General features: G+C 41.0%; 1 protein-coding gene across 2 annotated transcripts in view; it reads right to left on the bottom strand.

Moving 5' to 3' along the window:
* The window catches only part of HMCN1 (hemicentin 1), a 672,624-nt gene that overhangs the window by 535,811 nt on the left and 115,366 nt on the right, over positions 1-21,447 (bottom strand). For both annotated transcript variants that reach the window (XM_030206904.1, XM_030206905.1), the window contains exons 5-6: positions 16,304-16,475; positions 5,262-5,368 (exon numbers count right to left, since the gene is read on the bottom strand). In XM_030206904.1, coding sequence (XP_030062764.1) covers positions 5,262-5,368; positions 16,304-16,475 — 279 coding nt within the window. The remainder of the gene's footprint in view (positions 1-5,261; positions 5,369-16,303; positions 16,476-21,447) is intronic.

Genomic DNA, 21,447 nt, shown 5'->3' with positions numbered 1-21,447 from the left:
CCTCATGAGCTATTTTGTCAAATTCTTATTGAAAATTCAGATACACTGTATTTATTTTTATGTTTTTTGAGAGATTTGATATATCACCTTATCTACACTGACAGGTCAAGGTGGTGTACAAAACTATAAACAAATTAATTAAAATAGAAAGGAACACCGCCAACAGAAAGGACAGAAGACAACCATTCATATAAAATGCAGAACCACAAACAACAAAAGAATTGGTTCCAGAATGGCTATCCAGGAATGCGGCTACATGCACAGGGCTGATGACCAAAGATTAACTCAGAATAGTGAGTCTCTTAGAAGCACCTTAAATTTAGGAAAAGATTGCTCTGCCCAAACATAAGGGGGAACTCATTCCACAATTTCAGGGCTAAAAAAAAAGAACATTGTGCATCTAGTAGATTCAAGATGCTTAATGTGAGGTAACAATAGGACAAAGTGGAGACTATCTTGGGAGTGGAGAAGCTAAGGGGGTTATAAAGCACAATATGAGATGAGAGATAAAAAGGAACACATAAATAAAAGGCCGCCAAAATAATCAGCGATGTGCTAAATATTGGTGGTTAGCTGGTGATATTGTGTGGTATAACCGGTTATCCGCTAAGAGGGAGATTCTATATATGACGCCTAAAAAATCAGAATGGAAATCACTGCAGGCTAAGCATATTCTATAAGCAGCGCCAAGATTTAGGCGCTGTATATAGAATACACTTGTTTGATATCTCAGCACCTAAAACCATGCGCTCCATTTACACCAATGAAAATGTGGTGTAAATCCCGGTGCAGAGATTTGACGCACTGGGCCATATTCTATAACTACACGTATTAATTTCAGAATGCCCACGAAGCACCCATTTCCCTGCCCCTTTTTGCTTGCGAGCATCAGAACTTAAACACACTGCATTACAGAATGCACTTAGCGAATTTGCGTGTAAATTCTAGTTATTGCTTGTTAAGATCTGCTATCAATGCTGATTAGCTTGTTAAGCCAATTAAGTTATGCACACTGTTATAGAATACGCTTGGATTTCGGTGCAGATCGCTAGGCGTGCTATATAGAATCTGGGGGTAAGAGCTAACCAGCAATATTTAGCAGGAGATAACTAGCTATCTCCCGCTGAATATTGCCAGATAGCTAGTTAAGTGCCATTTAACCAGCCAGGAGCAGTTCCTGGCCAGTTAAATGGTTTTAAATATCGGGCAGTATAAAACTTAGGTACGCTATTACAGAATAACACTTAGGTGCCCGGCTGGCACTTTCATGACTGCATACACATACAAGTTGAAGGGGTGAGTCAGTGTGGGTGACTAGATTATAAAATTGTCCTTTGTGTGTGTGTTTTACTTGAATTTCAGCAATGTTTTGCTACTGTCTCACATAGGAGATTCATAAACTGAGAAACCTGAGAGTGGGCTCTAAGATGATGGTCTGGATCAGAATCTGGTTGGCTGTGGACAATATTGGTATTAAATGGAATTCACTCTAAGGAAAGAAAGGGATTTGTGGGGTTACTCAGAGATCAGTCCTAGGACCAGCATTTTTGTGAGAGAGAGAGGTTAGAAAGTAAATTTGCCTCTTTGTGGATATCACTAAGCCCTCATTTTACAAGCCTTAACTTACATTTGATACGTGCAAAAATTGGCACTTAAATGTTTATCTTCCACAAACTTCTAAATCCTCATTGGACAAAGCCTGGATATGCACATATCCAACCCAAGTGCATGTAAATGACAAGGAGTACGTTTTTGATGGGACAAGGTGTGGTAAGTTCATAGACACTTATTCCCCATTTCAGAAGGAGAGAGGAAGGCTCATTTTCAAAGCACATAGACTTGTTTATTGTTCTTATCCATGCTCTAACCCATGCTCATTACAGACTGACTACTGTAATATGTTATGTGCTTTGAAAATGAGCATCTAAATGTCTGTGTCCAAAAATATTGACGGAAGTTATACCTGCTACCAAGCATGCTTAGGATTTGGAAAACAGCTGCCATTGAGCAGCACTCCACTGGCAGGATTAGGGGGTTGGCCCCTTAATCCCACAGTAGTTTCCCCTCCACCCCCACCCACCAAATGCCAAACTGGTAAGGGAAACCTATCACTGTGACAGCATCAGGATAATACCCGGCTATGTTTCTAAGGTCACAATGATAACCGGTTATGTGCCGGCACATATCTGGTTATGTTGCCATTGTACAACATAACTGGGTCTGTGCCGACACATAACCTTTGAACCTATCTATATTATAGTCATTTATTCTTCCACAATGGATGTTTTTGCTTCACACACTCAGCGCATAAATGTCCATTTCTCCTATATTTTAGAACAAGCTCTACGTCAGCACAAATAGTGGTGAAACTTGAGACACGCTGATCTTCATATCTCAATTCCTACTGCTACAACCTGTCTAAAATGGAGCTGTAAATATAGTAACATAGTAACATAGTAGATGACGGCAGAAAAAGACCTGCACGGTCCATCCAGTCTGCCCAACAAGATAACTCATATTTGCTGCTTTTTGTGTATACCCTACTTTGATTTGTACCTGTGCTCTTCAGGGCACAGACCGTATAAGTCTGTCCAACACTATCCCCGCCTCCCAACCACCAGCCCCGCCTCCCACCACCGGCTCTGGCACAGACTGTATAAGTCTGCCCAGCACTATCCCTGCCTCCCAACCACCATCCCCACCTCCCGATCTCGACTAAGCTCCTGAGGATCCATTCCTTCTGCACAGGATTTCTTTATGCTTATCCCACGCATGTTTGAATTCCGTTACCGTTTTCATTTCCACCACCTCCCGCGGGAGGGCATTCCAAGCATCCAGATGTGCAACAAAGTGAATCACTGAAGGAGGAGACAATAAGTAGCTCAAGGAGTAGTGAGAAAAAATAGGAGTTTTTCTTTGGCATTGACATTTCAATCCCAAATTGTTAAGACTACAAGGTCTTGGTTTTTTTTTTTTTTTTTGCACTATGCCAAATTAGATCTGTTGATTCATTGCTCAATAAATCCATGTTTCTTGTTCTTATCCATGCTCTAATCCATGCTCTATAACGAGTGTCTCGGCATTTACCGCCAGCTAATTTCTACCATGAGCTAAAAACACTACCGCAGGCTAGATTCAAGTCAGGCGTTAAAGCCTTCTGCTTTTCCTCTGCCTTTTGCAAGTGAGGCTGGTGAGTAACTGGGTGGGGGAAGGTGGGTGACTGGGGCTACTGGTTATTCTGTGGGGGGATTTCTTGTTTTTTTTCCTTCATGTTTTTCTTTCTTTCCTATTCCCGCATCTGTTATTTTTATTTGTAAACTGCTTTGATATACTGTGAATGATGATTATATTAAGACATGTAACAAAAATAAATATAAACATAGTCAAATTGTTTATAGTTTAGATTCAATGCAAAAATAAAAGCATTCAACTACTACAAAGACATAAGTTAGACATAAAAGGTCAAAGAGGGAAGAGCAATAACAGAAAATGTTTCTTTCTAGAAAAGCATAGAATTCTCACAACAAATTTATCCAGGGTATACTCTGATCAAGATTCCATTATCAATTATCATTTACTATAATTTGATATACCACTCAGCCTTGACAGATCAAAGTGGTTTACAATAAAAAAAACATATTAAAATATCAGACAAGAACGCCAAAAATCATAACAGGAAATACCTAACTCACATATTTCCATAGTATAAAACAATCTGCTATTTATGTTCTGTAAGCATATCACCAAATCTAACCCACTTGATGCGTGGATACCTTCACCGTTTACGCCAGACTACTAATCTGGATTGTTAAAATAAAATGTTTGGCAACGTCGTACTCCTCCTCCACTATGCACAGTATATATCTGGTGACCTATCTGGTATGAGATAATGTTGTAAGGATGAAATCACATTTTTGTAATACAATGTCATTCACGCATGGCATAAATACACAACATAGATAAAAGGGGCCCTACAATCATTTATCTGCTACTCTGTTTTGTTTCCATACTGTCTATTTCAACATCAGTCTCTACTCATCCATGGTCCACCGCTAAGAATTCTATGGGGGTTCCAACATATTTTCTTCAGTTCTGTTACTCTTTGCTTTCACCATCAGCAGAATACATCTGCCGCCCTTTCTCACAAGAAATGCATCCTTGGTCTACCATCCCTTCAGTCTCCACCACTTAGAATTTATTTCAACTGCTGATGAAAGGATGACTATAATTTTAAGAACTACTTTAATAATTCATTTGTTTTTCTGTTTGTGAAGCTTTACCACTCCATTCACTGATTAGCAGAGAGAATTGCATCTTTAATTTATTACTTATCTGTATAAGAGAAGTAGACTGTAAAAATATTAAACTTTCCACTTGTGGCTTATAGACAAGAAAAGATCCATCTCAGGTTGTCCAAAACACGAACTGTCTCTTCGCTATCAGCTAGTGCTACTAATCTGTAGTACTGCATCAGCATTTAGGGGTCCCTTTACTAAGTCGCACTAAAATGTGACAGGCGGGGCTGTCAGCACGTGAGTTTTCCACACACTGCGGCCACGTAATGCAGTCATAAAATGGCTACATTGGGGGGGAGGGTTATAATGGCCACACGCTAATTTCCCCATTACCGCCAGGAGTCCTTACCGCCACCTATTTAGGAGGCGGTAACGGCTCCCAAGCTACTCCCACGCTAATCGGCTAATGTGTGGTACTGGGCCAGCGCTACCTGAATAGCACAGGCACGCCTATTCTCCGCTCCCAGACATGCCTCTGCTCCCAGACATGCCTCCCGCGCTATTTTCCAGCATGAGATTAGCATGCACTAAGCAGAACACTATTGCAGGACGCCTCAGCGCGTCCCACAGTAATGCTCTTTTAGTGTGTGGTAGGCCAGCAGCCTTAGTAAAAGGGCCCCTTAATGCACATCTTTAAAATAGGACCTTGTTACTATAAACACAAATTGCCAGTGTTGGTGTGTGCTAACACGGTAGCACAAGTTAGGCTTTCAAGCTGTATGAAGCCTTACAGGAGCCTCACAATTGTGAGGCTCAGATTTCACTGCAAACGATGATATATTCTTTCCTAATGTATCTGCACAAGATAAAGATATTTCCATGGTAAAAAAGAAAGAAAGAAAGAAAAACTAGCACAAAGTATTTTCAATTCACAGATGGTCAAAAGACATTTTATACAAAGCCAGTGTTATAAGGAAAGAATAAATATTGCATAACTGAATATGTGTTTTCTTTCATAGAAAGTACCTCAATTTTCCACATTCCAGGTTCTGGATCTTTGATGTTTACCACCTTGGCAGAATTATGGATGTTCAATAACTCATTCAAGCCAGAGCCTTTCTTGACCAACTTTCCTAAAATACAGATAAAGTGATCAAACAAACTTGTACAAGCAGAACAAGCAGTTTAATATGGACTTATGCCCTACTGTTCATCAAACGTGAAAAGTCTACATCAGTGTGCTTTTTCACCCCTCGCTGGGCTTCTCTGACATTTGTTAGTTACTTTGGAATAAGATTGGCAACTCTTACCAGCCTAAATGCCAAAACTAGTGCTTTGTGAAAAGTTTGAGGGCCACAACTAACCTCTACACCAGCCGTATAAACACATATTCAAAACACTGGAGACTGATATTTAAAGGTTGCATTTTGGCTAAGATAGACGGGTACATTTGGCCAGTTATCTTTATTTGATATACATCAACACTCATGTAGCTGAAAGTACTGCTGAGTATCTGGCTATGTGTACCCACACAAAGCTTAGGGGCGTCCATGTGGTCAGTGCATGTGGGTATGTCTTCCAGTGATACACGTAACTTATAGAATACTGTAAGTTACATGCAGACTTGCTGCATTTAGGCACACTCAGTTACATCAGCTCTAAGGCTACACTTGAAGGCTCAGCTCCCTTTTTCTGTATCTAGATCCATGCAGATTTTCAGCTGTATTATGCAGATAAAGCTGCTGAAATTCTCAGTAAACTACTGCAACATTTCCTGTTGCTGTGTTAAAATAAAGAAAGTAGTTGACATTGTTTATCTGGCCTGAAAGCATATGAATATTTTACATGGAATCAGTTATACTCTTATTTTTGGAAAGATCATTTCAGAGTTATTGTCCAACTGTCTATTTTAGCTTTTGTTGGACTGCAGTTAATCTCTGTATTTAGGGGTGGCAACAAAGTATATTTCTAAGCTCCAGTTGATTTGGAACTCCGCAGCTAGATTGATTTTTTTGTACGTCAAGGTTTGATCATGTTTCTCCTCTGTTGGGTGAGCTGCACTGGCTGCCAGTTCAGGCAAGGATCTCTTTTAAAGTATTGTGCTTGGTGTTTAAACAACTATATGGTGTCTGTTCTGAGGATTTATCACATTTAGTCAAGGTTTTAAACATCAATTCGACTTCTCGGACTTGCAATCATCTTGTTCTGGCCTTTCCATCTGTAAAGAACGTTAGATTCAAGGCAGGTTGCTTTTTTTTTTTTTGTATTCTTTTTGCTTTTTAGTTTTTCACCTCTGGAACAGTCTTCCAGTTGAGATTAACCTTTTGAAGGATTATTTTATCTTTCGTAAGGCTTTGAAGACTCACTTGTTTTTTTTAATGTGTTTGAAAATATTGTTTTAGAGTTTGTTTGGTTTTTTTTGTAGTTTAACATTTTTTCTGTTTATTTATTTATTAATATTTTCAATGATACACAATACAATGTGACCATGCAATTCACATTTAGATCCATAAACGGAAAACACATTTCAATTAACACATAAGGAAACAATGAGAACATTTTTTCTGTCCACATAAAAGAAAGAAATTGGTTCCAAGATAGGAAAATTTTTTAACAAAAGTATTGAATTAATAACGCAATTACTACCTCTCTGTTCATACTCCAGCCTGTTGTGTGGGAGGGCATATAACATTCACTTCACCTCTAGCATCTAGGAAATCTTTAAGCTGTTTAGGGTCCACAAATTGAAACTGTTTACCTTCAAACATTACATTGCAAATACAAGGAAAACGTAATACAAAGTTTGCTTTAATGGTCTCAACTCTGGGTCGCAGTTCCAAAAAGGCCCTGCGTCTCATTTGTGTTGGCCTAGGTAAATCTGGAAAAATCCTAACCTTGGAACCCATAAACAAGCTATCTAAATGTCTCAGGGAAAGCCTTAGTACTGCATTCCGGTCTGGTTCCAACACAAAAGTGACCAGCATAGTCGTCCTGTGAGTGATTACTTCCAATGAGCTTTCCAGGAAGGAGGTGAGATTCATTTCTGCCTCCGTCCCTCGTATAGGGAGTTCTCCCATTGTTCCCTTAGTGTTCCAGATATAATAAGCCCGAGTTATAGGAGGCAATGAGTCTTTATCCATTCCCAGTAAATCCGTCATATATTTTTTCACCATGTCCATTGGGGAAATTAAAGGAGATTTGGGGAAATTAAGGAACCGAAGGTTAAGTCTACGAGCTTGATTTTCTAGGTATTCTAACCGTTTATGTAGAAAATTACTATCTTTAACCATAACGGATTCCACAGTCCCCATTTCTTGAATTTTAGTGTCCAAACTTTCAATCTTACAGGACTGCTGCGCAGTCACCTGTGCCTGTATCAGAACGGCTTCAAAGAGAATTCTAATATCATTAGTATTTTCTTGCAACATTTTTTGCATAGAGGAGTGAGTGTCATAGACCATATCCCAAAGTGACTCAAGCGTCACATTTAAGGGTTTAATTATTCCACCTGCTGGTACCGAGGTGTGGGACGGGGGCTCAGTACGTGATAACTTATTCACAATATGCTGTGGTAGTACCTTTAGGGCCAAATCGGCCGAAAACGCCTGGTCCTGTGTCCCAGTCCGATTGACAACAGTCCTCCCCTCTAACAGTTGCGGATTCAACACTCCGGTGTCCGTTTCTGCTCGGGCTGCTGAAAATAACTCACTCCCCGGCTGTGGTGGAGCCCTGCGTTCCACGGGGCTCAGGGAAGCCCCGTCTCCGCTTCCCATCGACGTCAATACGTCGATGTTCACAGAAGGAGTCGAAGTACAGAGAGGACCCGGTAGCGCCGTGGGAAATTGCAGAGTAGATTGTTTCAAACCCGACGATGGTCCAGGAGTCGAGGGGACCTCCTTTACCTTCCCCCTTCGCTTCCCCATTGAAAACGAGGAATCGTGGGTCTCGGAAGAAACAGCAGTCTGCAACAAACACTCGGAGCCACTACAGGTGCATGCGTTCAAAGCGCCATCTTGGATCTGTAGTTTAACATTTTAATGTTATTCCTGAAGATTGTATCAGCTTTTAGTTTTTATCTCACCTTGAATCTCATACGAGTGAGTTGGCGGGTTATAAATCCTTTATAACATAACAGAAGTAAATTAACCGTGGAAAAGCCACATATCGATTCTGATTCCGCTTTCACAAAGTTTGGCAAGGGATTGCCAGAGATACCACAGGTGGCCCATCCCATAGCTGGAGATTTACCACCGCTATGCTGGAGATTGAAGACAAATGAGTGAAGTTTTTCTCGTGGGCCTCAGCCATGTCTAAAACCAGTTCTGGCAGATACATATTCCAAAAACTTATATATTCTAATTAATAAATAGAAAATAAAATCCTTTTTTCTACCTCGGTCATCTGATCATTATTTTTCTAATGGGGTTGATTCCAGTCTCTGCTTTCTGCTTTCCTCTCGTCTTCTGTTAACTATTTTGCCAGAGTCTCCTTGCCCATTTGGCACTTCTGTTCTCTCCATGTCCACCATCCGTCTTCTCTCTGTGTACCTATCTATCCTACCCAGCATCACCACTGTGTTCTTGCTCCTATCCTTCCGCCATGCTGATCATCTCTCATCTCTGTGTCTCTATTCTTGTCCTATCCAACATAATTCTTCTGTATCTCTATGTTCTCCCCCTCACGTACCAGCATCTCTCTTTTCCTTCCCTTCCTGTCTTAGCATCAAAGCAGGAAAAAAAGCCTTAGCATTGTGTAAATCCTAAAGAATATCCTCCAAGGTTGGTATGATGTAATGATTTTGATGGAGAGCCTGGTTGAACAGTTTCAGGTTTATACATATTCTGATCTTCCCATTAGATTTTTCAGACCACCAGCAGTGGTCTGACTCCTGCATCTTAACCAGAATCCCATGTTTCTCTAACTCTTGTAACTTTGCTTTCACTCTCTCCTTGATATCCACCGGCAGATGTTGCAAAGGCATCTGGACTGGTTGGACAGTGAAGTCTACTTCTAAGAGCAGCTGCCCATCCAATCTAATACACCAGGGTGCGTGTCCACTTAGCATTTGTTTCAGAAGATTCCAGAGCGAGTACATGGTTAGTGTTTATATTAAGAAATGCGGTAATGCTTACACAGCCCATTCAAAGTGAATGGACTGTGTTGGCATTACTGTGCGGAAGCTGCTAACGGACTTTGTAAAAGGGAGGGCTAGTTTGTAACTCTGGTTGTCCCTGGCTTCATCACATTGGTTGTAATCATTCCTGCTGCCATTACAATAGTAGCATATGCCCTTCTGGCTGGCTTCTGGCCACCTGAAGTCCCAGCATACTTGCAACAACCTCTGCTCTGAGTTGGGCTAGGACAGATGTTGCACATTTCCCTCAACAGTCATGTCTTCTATGTACTTAAAGGCAACTTCGTTGACAAAGCATGCTGTGATGGCATCATTCAGGGTTAGCCTTTTTGTCTGGAGGAGCTTCTTTCACATCTGATTGAGTCCTCTAAATCTCTGTACTTGCACAACTTTATTAAAACTCTTCACTTCTAATAGATATGCATCAAAAGATTGGTTTCCTGCAGCCTATTATTCAAGATGTACATTTTGTTAGTCACATTTGTTTCTCTAAAGTGTTAATTTTTGAAAGTGTCCAGGATTTTGTTCACATCAGTTTTGTCTACCAGGATCTCATACAACTCATATGCATCTAAGTCAATGTATGCCAGGAGAATGGCAAAGCATTTTTTCATCAGCTGCTTCTCAATGTCAGTTGCAGTTTTATAATTATTCCACTGGCTTTTGAAATGCTTAAAATTTATAGTGCAATCTAGATATGCCAAGTCACACACATTTGGCATGTGACACACACATCCATATCCCTTCTCTAGTTCACATGAATAACTATAATAATCTCATGCATTGCCAATCTCTCTCCCTTTCCTGGTATCTCCCACTTTCTCGGCTTCCGTGGCCTGCCAAACTTGCATGAGGCTGCCAGCAGTAGTGCTGAACAGACACTGCTTCCGGACAATGCGTGGCCTTTCTTCTGCCACTCCTGCCTCCAGAAGTAGCCTCAGAGAAGACGGGAGCAACAGAAGAATGGCCCTGCACTGGCTGGAAACAGCATCTGTTCAATACTACTGACAGTGGACTCACACAAGTTCAGTGAACCACGGGAGCCAGAGAGTGGGAGATGCCAGTAGGCCACTGGGGAGAAGGGGAAGGAAAGGGAGAGACTGTCAGGGGAGGTAAGAGGAAAGGATGCCAGGATGGTGATAGGAAGGAGGTTGGGAGGGGAGAGAAAAAGATTCCAAGATGGTGGGGGGGGGGGGGGGGGGCAGAAAGAGATGGTGGGGAAACAATAAGTGAGTGGAAAGTGTCTTGGTAAAAATACCTTTTAATTAACTACAGCTGTGTAAGAATGAAGAAACCAGTTTTACAAAGCTTGGATATTTGTGAGGAAAATGTTAACTGGTAGTCTAGAAAGGCACCTAAGTAGCCGAATGAGTCTATTGGTGAGACAGAAGTTCCAAATAGATTTAAAGGAGTATTTGGAGTCAGACAGCCTCCAGTAAACTAGCATGCTATGTCTTTTCTTTATTTGATACCAAGCTGTGATCTAGGAGACATTTCTGGACTAACTCCAAGCAGCCGGAGGGGTTGAATAGCTGGGGAATACAGGTTAGTTGGAAAGAGTAAAGGAATATCATCCACACAGAAGTGAAAGGAAATACCACAGAACTGGATGAGGGTAGCAAAAGGGTTGATAAATTAAAAACAAGAGGGGACAAGACTGAGCCTTGTGGAACTCCACAAGTCAGGGGGTGAGGGGAAGCAGTAGAGCAGGAAATAACAACCTGATGTGAACAATCCAAAAGAAAGGAAGAAAACCAGGAAAAGACAGAACCAGACCAGACAGTCCCAGTGATGAAAGTCATGACAATAAGAGAAAATGATTTACTAGATCAAATGTGGAGGAAAGATCAAGCGAAATAGCCAGAACAATATTGTGCTTATTGAGGTGTGTATAGATTTCACTGAGAAGCAATGCAAGGACAGTCTCAGTACTGAAGTGTGCTCTGAAACCAGATTGTCTAGAATGAAGAGCTAGAGATTATCAATAAAAGAAGAAAATTGGTTATAAACTATCTTTTCCACTAACTTTGAGAGGAAGCACAGGTTAGACACTGGTCAATAGTGTGCTGGTATCTGAGGGTCTAAAACAGGCTTTTTTTTTTAGAATAGGACAAACTACAGCAGTCTTCCAAGATGCTGGGACCTGACCTAATGAAACGCTATTGTTTATTAGCAACGACATCTTTGGTAACAACTGTAACTCAGTAATTTTGAGCTAAGCGAATGGAAGTGGATCTAGCAGACATGTTGTAGTTCGCATAGTGAAGAGTGTCTTGGAGAGAAAATGGAGAGTTTCAAGTTGGAACAAAGACCAAGAAGGAGAACCAGGTAGTGAATTTGTTGATGAGGGAAGGGATGCAGCTGCAGTAGAGAGCAGAAACTGAGAGAGCGAACCAGACTGATCACGAGAACAAAAGAAGATGGAAGAAACGTTGGTAGGTAAAGAACTATAGATATTCAAGTCTTTGGCAGTAAAATATTGGGAAAGATGTTCCGTCTATGGGTTTATGGAAGCACTAGGAACTCCGTTGTTCACTTTAGAAAGAGAAGTCAAATCATGGTAAATAGAGAAATTTTCCTTAGCTGGGTTTGGGGTCTTCTTAATGCGTACAGAATAGAAGAGAGATTTAGCTTTCCTTAGCTGATAGTTATATTCTCTAAGATCAATCTTGAAAATTGACAGGGAGGAGACTGATCTAGTTTTCTTCCACTTTCGTTAGTCCTGACTTAGTCACTTTTGTTGTCTCAGCCCACTATGGTACCAAGAATTTTTATTCTGAGAGGAGGGAATTTTAGATAGTTACTGGAGCAACCACCCAGCCCTGAGATTCCAGAAGGGAAATAACTCACCAGGACGGCCTCTGCCTCCAAGACAGCCCGAATGAGCCAGTGGTCCAGGTATGGGAAATTCCCTGGTGCTGTAGATGCACTGCCACCACCACCACTACCGCCACCACACACTGCCCAGACCTGTCTCAGCCTGGGGATCCGGCTCTCGTGTCATCCAGGGCTCACTGGGGGTGCTAAAGCAGGGAAATCCCTAAACCACAATTAGGAATGTCCCTGCACTGGGCTGTTCTGTTTTGTTTTGTTTTGTTTTTTGGCAGATAGCTCTTAAAGCTGCAGTGGCAGCACAAAAATTCCTTATTCTCTAAAACTAGAAATAAAGCTGCCTGGGGCAATTTGGGGGGAATTTTACCACCTGGGAGCTGCACAGGCAGCCCATGGGGGACACATCTAAACAGGGTGAATGGGCAAGAGGGGTGGAGGGATGGGGACCCGCATCCCCTCAGGCAAGATCCCTCAGGACCAAGCCAAAGCCTCACCCAGAGGCACTAGGAATTGCAACTGGGTGGAAGGATGGAGAGAGAAAGAGGGATAACACTGGATGGCATGGTAGGAGAGAAAGAGGGAAGGTGCTGGACATGGATGGAGGAGAGGGAAGTATATGCACATGGTTGGAGGGGAGTGAGGAGAAATGCTGGATATGGATGGAGGGGAAACTGTTGAATTTAAGAGCTGGATCGGGATACTGAAGGATAGGGACAGGGCTACAGATGGTAGACAGGACGCATAAGGACACAGGAGGATGGTGGACATGGTGAGAGAAAAAATATCAAATGGAAAGAAGACACTGCATAAAACAGAAGACACTGGGACCAAAGCGAATAGAAAAACTAAATGATCAGACAACAAAGATAGAAAAAAGTATTTTATTCAGAATTTATTAACTGGAATATGTCAGCTTTTGGAAATGTGCATCTGTGATGTTTTGCATGTAAATTTCAATTTTTCTAGTATTGCTGCATGCTGAGTCTGACTTCTTGAGGTAACTTTCCAGTTCAGTATTTTGCCTTCATATCTGTTGTGTCATGTGTTTTTCATGTGTGATCAAGGTGCAGTATTCTGCTAACATGTAGTATTTTCAGCCCTTTTTGGGGTTTTTTTTTTTTGTTTCACTAGGTTGTGCACTGGAGTTTTAGAGCCCCGTGTAATTACAGTGCTGCCTTTCCACGCATAAGGTTTAGCTCGTCCTGTCCTTGGAATTAGTACTGTTATGGTTTGGTAAGGCTATATGAGTGTGTTTTTGCACAAGTTTGTGTATAGTGTTTTGCAGTTGAGAGATTGTGTATTGGCCTTACTGAGGTGGCACCAAATCATCAGAAAGGGTTTTAGAGCCTAAATCATGACACACTACCTCTTGAAGGATCTACATATAGTCTTTCATAAAAGGAGCTCATTGTGAACACTTTCCACCCTAAAAGGGTGTTTTGTGGCTCTACATGAGAATTGTGATATTATGATCCCTTGTTTCATATTGTTGACGGTCTGCATTTTCCGTATGGGTGGTATATTGGTTTATTAGGGTCTGCCCAGTGTTATGGTACAGTAAGGTTTATGAGTGTGTTTTTGCACAAATTTGTGCATAGTGTTTTGCAGTTGAGCAATTGTGGTTAGTACATGCTTTGAGCAACCACTTTATTCTTTGACATATATATATTTAATATCTAAATTTAATAAAAGGTATTAATTGACTTATTTTTACTTATTTTTTTTCTGTTGTCAGACAATTATGGATGTAAGCCCCGCCTCTGGCCCCACCCCTAACCCCGCCCCTTTAGCCTCCCCAAACAGTTGGGCCACCGACCGCCTATGCTTCTAATATGATTTTATTCGGAGTCACTATAATTCCTAGAGTATGCTCCAGCATCTTTACATACTCCGCACTTAACTTTTGGCACATGCGAATTATGTCGTATTGTAATGTAATATAATATAAAAATACCAAAGACTATAGATAGATTTCCTTCCTCAGGTTTCTTAGAACTATTTGATATATTTGACATGATTAAAAGAAAATACATCATTTTGAAGAACACAAGCTTCTTCTACTCATTCAAAGCTGAGAAACAGCGAACTACAGATGAGGAGTAGCCTAGTGGTTAGTGCAGCAGACTTTGATTCTGGCAAACTGAGTTCGATTCCTACTGCAGCTCCTTGTGACTCTGGGCAAATCACTTAACCCTCCATTGCCCCTGGTACAAAATAAGTACCTGAATATATGTAAACTGTTTTGAATGTAGTTGCAAAAACTTCAGCAAGGCGGTATATCAAGTCCCATTTCCCTTTCCCTTCTTATTAAAAGATAATGACCCTAAGACCTATCTAGTCCACTCATTTTCTCTCCTACTGTAATGCTACAGACCCTACTTGAACCCAGCTATGCCCTAACTATGCATCATTTACGCCCATTTCATGCTTTCATTATTTGGATTTAGCCCCCATTTTTTTAAGTAGTAGGTCAAGGTGAGTTATGTTCAGATACACTAGGTTTTTCCCTGTCTCAATCAGTACCTGAAACAATTGAGGGTTAAGTGATTTGTCCAAGATTACAAGGAGCAGCAGGATTTGAACTGCACTTCCCTGGTTCACAGCCCGGTGCTTTAACTACTAGACTACTCCTCCACCCTATTTTGCCTCCAATACTTCCATCTGTGAGGCTGTTGCACATATGAGAGCAAGAAAAGAAAGACAGTTCATTGATATACAAAAAATAGGCCATCATAATGCCATGGTGATACTGAAATGTCTTACTATGATCAAAGTGCCACATATACCCCTGGATTCAATATAGTGCACCTAATGATTGGCGCCAAAATCGGCATGGATTCTGTAACAATGCACGTAGTTTAACAAGCTTAATAAGCTAATGAGTACTGATAACAGTATTTAACAAGCAATAATGAGCACCAATTAGCACTGATTAGAATTTACATGCACAACTCGCTAAGCATATTCTGTAACGAAGTGAGATGAACTTCTAATGCACGCAGCAAAAAAGAGGGGTGGTTATGAGTGGGGAAATGGGCATTTATGGGCATTCCAAAATTTACACACCCAGTTATAGAATATGGCCTAGTGCACCTAAATCTATGTGCAGGGATTTACACCAGGTTTTTTATTGGTGTAAATGGATGCGCATAGATTTAGGTGCTGAAATATGAACTAAGCATATTCTACATACCGCACCTAAATCTAGGTACTGATTATAGAATATGCTTAGTTGGCACTGATTTCAGCACTGATTTTTTAGGTGCCATATATAGATTCTTCTCCACAGTGTAGAATGGTAATTATCACCACCACATTAACTTAGCCACATTAACTTAACCATTCAAGATGTGATTAATGTTCTTGAGTTTAATGGCAGTGCCCCAGAAAAATCAGAACCAATTTATTTGCACATCCGGTAAATTATACTGATTCACCTTATATGATGCATGGCATCATATAACCATATAATCATAATAAGCGCGCATTGACGATTTGCGTGCACAACTTAATTGATTAATGAGACAGTCAGCACCAATAATTGGCTGCTAACAACCAATTATTGGTGTTAACTGGCCTTAATTGGGATTCACATGTGGATCGTATTCTATAATGATCTGTGCGTAAATCCTAGGACATGTACTTTTTTGTTTACATGTTTAGAAGGGTGTTTCAGGGGTGTGGGGTGTTCCTATGGCCAGTTAAATGCCCCATAACCAGCTATCCTCAAATTTTCAGCGGGACATGGACAGCCATGACCCGCTGAAAATTCCCAGTTAGCAGCTAGCGGGTAGTTGGTTATATTGTGCAATATAACTGGCTATCCGCTGATTTTGAGTGCAAGTTTGGTGGCCATATTTGACCGCATGAATACCAGACCTATCTTTGGCCGGTTCAAACTTAACCGGCCATTGCTGATATTGGCTTCACCGGTAAAGTTTAAACTGGCCAAAAATAAACCAGATATTCAATGCCGGTCACCGGAAACACCCTGGCACTGAATATCTGGGCTCAGCGCCGACAGCAGACGTTAGTTGGGTCTGAATATCGGGCCCATTATTTTATTTAGGTACCTGCCCACTGTTTCTTCCACACATCTTACCTGATGGATCATGGATTTCAATCTCTGGGGAAGGGCCACTCAGTGAAACCGTAACCTCTTTCAAACTAGGATCAAAAGGGATTTTCCAAGTGTTTACAGCCTCAGCCACATGATCTGTAGACAGAAGATGCACTTTCGAGGCCTGCACTGCTTGTTCAACCCATTTCAATACCTTAAAAAATGAAAAAAGTACTTAAATCAATAGCAGTCACATATTTTCTTTAAACCAGTTTAATGCAAATTATTCTCATTATTACTTCCTAAACGTAACTGAACAGTCCTTGCTAAGTCCTTTCTGAGCAATTCTTTTCAATCCTAAGACAATTATGCTGTCAAAGTCTTTTAAGTACATTTTCCCCTGGTGATTCTCACAAAAGACATTTACAGTTTTTTGTAACACAGCCAAACTGTGGTCCATAAGGAGGCAAGAAAGTAAATCATAACGTCTCTAGAAACATGGAACCACCAATACCTCCACCACCACCACCAGCTGTTGTCAGGTCATTTATGAAATGTGTACAGGAACCTGGAAAATTTACTACACATGGAATCCATTCCCATTTTTTTGTCCTGAGTCACAACAAAGTTTTTCTAGCAACTTAAATACTCTGCCATGACTTGTTAACCATGTACTCATCACTAAGCCCAAGCTACTCCCTAAAGAGAGAATAGCAACATACCACTTGAGTCACGGGATACTGCAAGGTTTGTACTCCCCATGTTACTGCAATTTCCTGGATCCTTCAGCTTGACAATCCTCTTACAAGGAGAAACCAGGTCACTCACTTAGATCTTCTTTCCCTTCTTGCTCAGGTGTCCAGTTTTCACTCAAATTGGAGCTCTTAACTTAGTCCCTGAGACGATAGATTTCTCACTGGGGCCCCTCTATCTGCCCCATACTAGTATCCATCTCCTGTCCGTGACTGAAGCTCCTTCCACTGCTCGAGTCTCTCAGTGCCCTACAAAGTCCACCCCAAATTCCATGGCAATAACCACTCCCAGGAATGAGGGAAGAACCCTTCCAGCCTCCTCTCTTTCCCCTTCCCCTTATGGGGAGTAGGGCGCATGTGGCTTCCTCCCACTCCTCTTAATATTATCAAAGTCCACCATTGTTCATAAACTCAGGTTAAACAGTTCTTTTTTTACTTCCTTTCTATTCCTCAAGCACAGTCCATGGTATACACAATGCAACTGGTTCAGTTTCAACCCTTTCTTCTCTTCCTCCTCCTACAGCCTGGAAAATGAAAGGGTCCCACACCCATTCTTTGTCAGCTCCAACACCTGACAACCTCCCCCTTGACACAAATTGAAACCTTTATTTACTGTTAGAGTGCTGCCATAGCCACTTCCTCCCTCCTTTCATCAAGTCAGAGAACCAAGCCGCCATGAGCCCTTTCAACTGCTCACCTTTGACTCGAGCCACAGCAGATATGTCCATGGGTTCTCCATCCAGGATCTCCTTTCTCTCTAACCATTCTCCACTTTCTCCTCCCTGCCAGGCCATAGGCTCCTCCATAGCACCCTCGCCCAGCTGTTTCGCATCCTCCTGATCAATCCCTTCCCAGATCCTTCTCCTTTCCCTTAGAATTCTAGGATTGGTAGTGTGGGTAACACTTCCTCGCCCTACCCTGTGTCTCCCTCAAGGGCTGCTGGAACTTGTAGTCTTTTGATTCCAATGACCTCACTGGGGAAGGTGACCAGCTGCTCTCTCAGACCGGCCTGGATCTTTTGGTCCTGGACCTTCTGGTTCTGTACTCCCGTGAGGATTTAGGGTACAAAAGGGACTTTTCCCTTCCTGCTCTCCTGAGTTCCCAATCCACGCTCCCTGTCTGATCACAAACTACTTCAGAGAAATGGTGTTAAGAAATTTCTAGTGGTGAGTATAATGAAAACCTTTTTGCAAAATAGCTATGCAATACCTAAGTATATTTTCTAGACCATGGGGGAAAGCTTGGTTCCATGGTATCTTCAAAGAGTGTTGTTACAACAAGGAAACTAGAGTATTGTGATAGACAGGATGTGATGAAAACAAAGGTAACAGATACATTTATTTATTTATTTATTATCTTTTATTAATTTATATATTATTCCATACAGAATTAATATGGTAATTGTAATACAAATACATAAAGGAGGAAAAAAAGAACTATAAACCTAGTTACATAGGTGGAAATCACAATTCAATCTATCGACCTTAAAATAAATTAGTAATTATGAACCCAAAAAGGAAAAGGAAAAGAGAAAAGAAAATTAAGAAAAACTTAATTATTCAAATAAGTATTCTACACGGGATTCGCTTTGACCCACTCGCTTTCTCAAAGTTATCTCTAACAGTGTGCATTTGTTACTTAAACCAACACATTTGCATTCACTCCTTCTTTTGAAATCAACTCTTCTAGTTGCTTAGGATCAAAAAACTGAAAATTCTTAGACTGAAATAATATATGGCAAATGCAAGGAAATGGTAACAGATACATTTAAATAAAAAGGAGATAAAAATATGTCAAGGGAGTATTTGATTTTCACTTAACCCCTCTTCCAATACCTTACTGAACCCGAGAGAGGTGAGGACACAGTCTATTGCTATTCTATAAGTTATGCGTATAAATGTCTCACCCATGGCTGCCACCCATGTGTACACATCCTTAAAGTTATGTGCTATGCCACTTATGTGCAGCGTTACAGAATAGTGCAGTGCTTCCTAAACATGGTCCTGGGGCACCCCAGTCAGTCAGCTTTTCAGGATAGCCACAATGATTATTCATGAGACAGATTTGCATGAAGTGGAGGGAGTGCATTCAAATATGCATATTCATTGTGGATATCCTGAAAACCTGATTGGCTGGGAAGCCCCCAGGACCAGGTTTGGGATGTTTTTGTTGCATTTACGTGTGCAAAGCACATGTAACTTCAGGTTCACAGTTACAGAATTGCCTTTCATATCCTTCTTCAGGAGGGGTAAACAGACCTGCACATAAGATCCAAAGGGACCCTTGCATGCCAAATTCAGAACTACCACTCAGTTACTGCGTTGTCCAGATGGTAATTTCATTTTTTTACATACGCCGGAAAAGTTCCGGCATGCGGCGCTAACCAGGCGGTAATCGGCATTGTACACATGTTGATGATTACCGCCTGGTTAACGCATGAGACCTTACCGCTAAGTAAATAGGTGGTGTTAAGGTCTCAGGTCCAAAATGAATGTGTGCCAATTTTCATTTTGCTGCACGTCCAGTTTCGGTAAAAAAAAAGGCCTTTTTTGCACATGCACTGAAAAATGGACCTGCGCGTGCCCAATACACGCATCTACACCAGTGCAAGCCACTTTTCGGCACACCTTAGTAAAAGGACCCCAAATTGCGGTTGCTCCAAGAACCTAAAGAAAGGTATACTGATATTCTTAGGTTTGTTCCCCATCCCAATAGAACACGAACAAACCCACCAACTTAAATATCCCAGATTACACCCTCCCTATCTCAGACAGCCTGAAAATTCTCGGAGTTACAATCGACCGAAACCTCATGCTAGAAAGCCAAGTAAAATCTACAACAAAGAAAATGTTCCACTCAATGTGGAAACTCAAATGTGTGAAACCTTTCTTCCCAAAAAAAACATTTCGCAACCTGATACAATCCATGGTACTAACCGATGTAGACTACTGCAATGGAAACTTCAAGCCGCTCAAAACACGGCAGCTAGGCTTATATTTGGAAAAACGCGATTCAAAAGCGCCAAACCCCTCCAAGAAAAACTGCACTGGCTCCCAATCAAAGAACGAATCGCGTTCAAAATCTGCACCATGGTTTATAAAATTATGTATGGCGAAGCCCTGGGATACATGACAGACCTCATAGACCTACCAACTAGAAACACAACAGGATTAATATGAACATACCTAAATCTCCACTACCCAAGCTGCAAAGGACTCAAATACAAATCAACTTATGCATCCAGCTTCTCCTACATAAGTACACAAATATGGAACACAATACCAAAAGCCGTGAAAACAACGTATGACCATCTAAACTTCTGGAAATCACTAAAAACTAACCTGTTCAAAAAGGCATACCCTACCGACCCAACTTAAATGCCCGAACACTGCAACACAAAGAAACCAAAGCTTGTACTGGTCATAAATTAAATCTTCCCCTCTACGATTTCCTAATGTGTCTGTTACACTTGAACTTTATTCTACCACTACATCACTTTGTATTTGTTCATACTGGAATTGGCGATTGCCTATACGGTAATATGTAAGCCACATTGAGCCTGCAATTAAGTGGGAAAATGTGGGATACAAATGTAACAAACAAATAAATAAATAAATACATCCCTTTTTTAATCTCTAGCATTCTGTTTGGTTTTTTGGCAGCCACAGAACACTAGGATTCTCCCAAATTCTATATCTGATGAGTAAAGTTGAACATGCAAATAAGCGTGCATTGCCGATTTGCATGCACAACTTAATTGATTAATGAGCCAGTCAGCACCAATAACTGGCTGCTAACAACTGATTATCGGTGTTAACTGGCCTTAATTGGGATTCACGCATGGATCGTATTCTATAATGATATATGCATAAATCCTAGGACGTGTACTTTTTTGTTTGCATGTTTAGCAGGGCGTTTCAGGGGTGTTCCTATGAATTACAAACATTCTTACAGAATATGCCCGTTCTGCACCTACATAAGTACATAAGTATTATCATACTGGGACAGACCAAAGGTCCATCAACCCCAGCATCCAGTTTCCAACAGTGGCCAATCCAGGTCACAAATACCTGGCAAGATCCCCAAAAAAGTGCAAACCATTTTATGCTGCTTATCCCAGAAATATTTTCCCCAAGTCAAATTTAATAATAGTCTAAGGACTTTTCCTTTAGGAAGCCATCCAAACCTTTCTAAAACTCTGCTAAGCTAACCGCCTTTACCACATTTTCTGGCAACGAATTCCAGAATTGAATTACACGTTGAGTGAAGAAACTTTTCTCTGATTCATTTTAAATTTACTATTTTGTAGCTTCATCGCATGCCCCCTAGTCCTAGTATATTTGGAAAGCGTAAACAGATGCTTAACATCTACCCTTTCCACTCCACTCATTATTTTATAGACCTCTAACATATCTCCCCTCAGTCGTCTTTTCT

This window comes from Microcaecilia unicolor, chromosome 6 (genome assembly GCF_901765095.1).
Source record: "Microcaecilia unicolor chromosome 6, aMicUni1.1, whole genome shotgun sequence".
NCBI lineage: Eukaryota > Metazoa > Chordata > Amphibia > Gymnophiona > Siphonopidae > Microcaecilia > Microcaecilia unicolor.
Note: the sequence above shows the minus strand (reverse complement) of the source record. Positions and strands in the feature narration are given on the sequence as shown.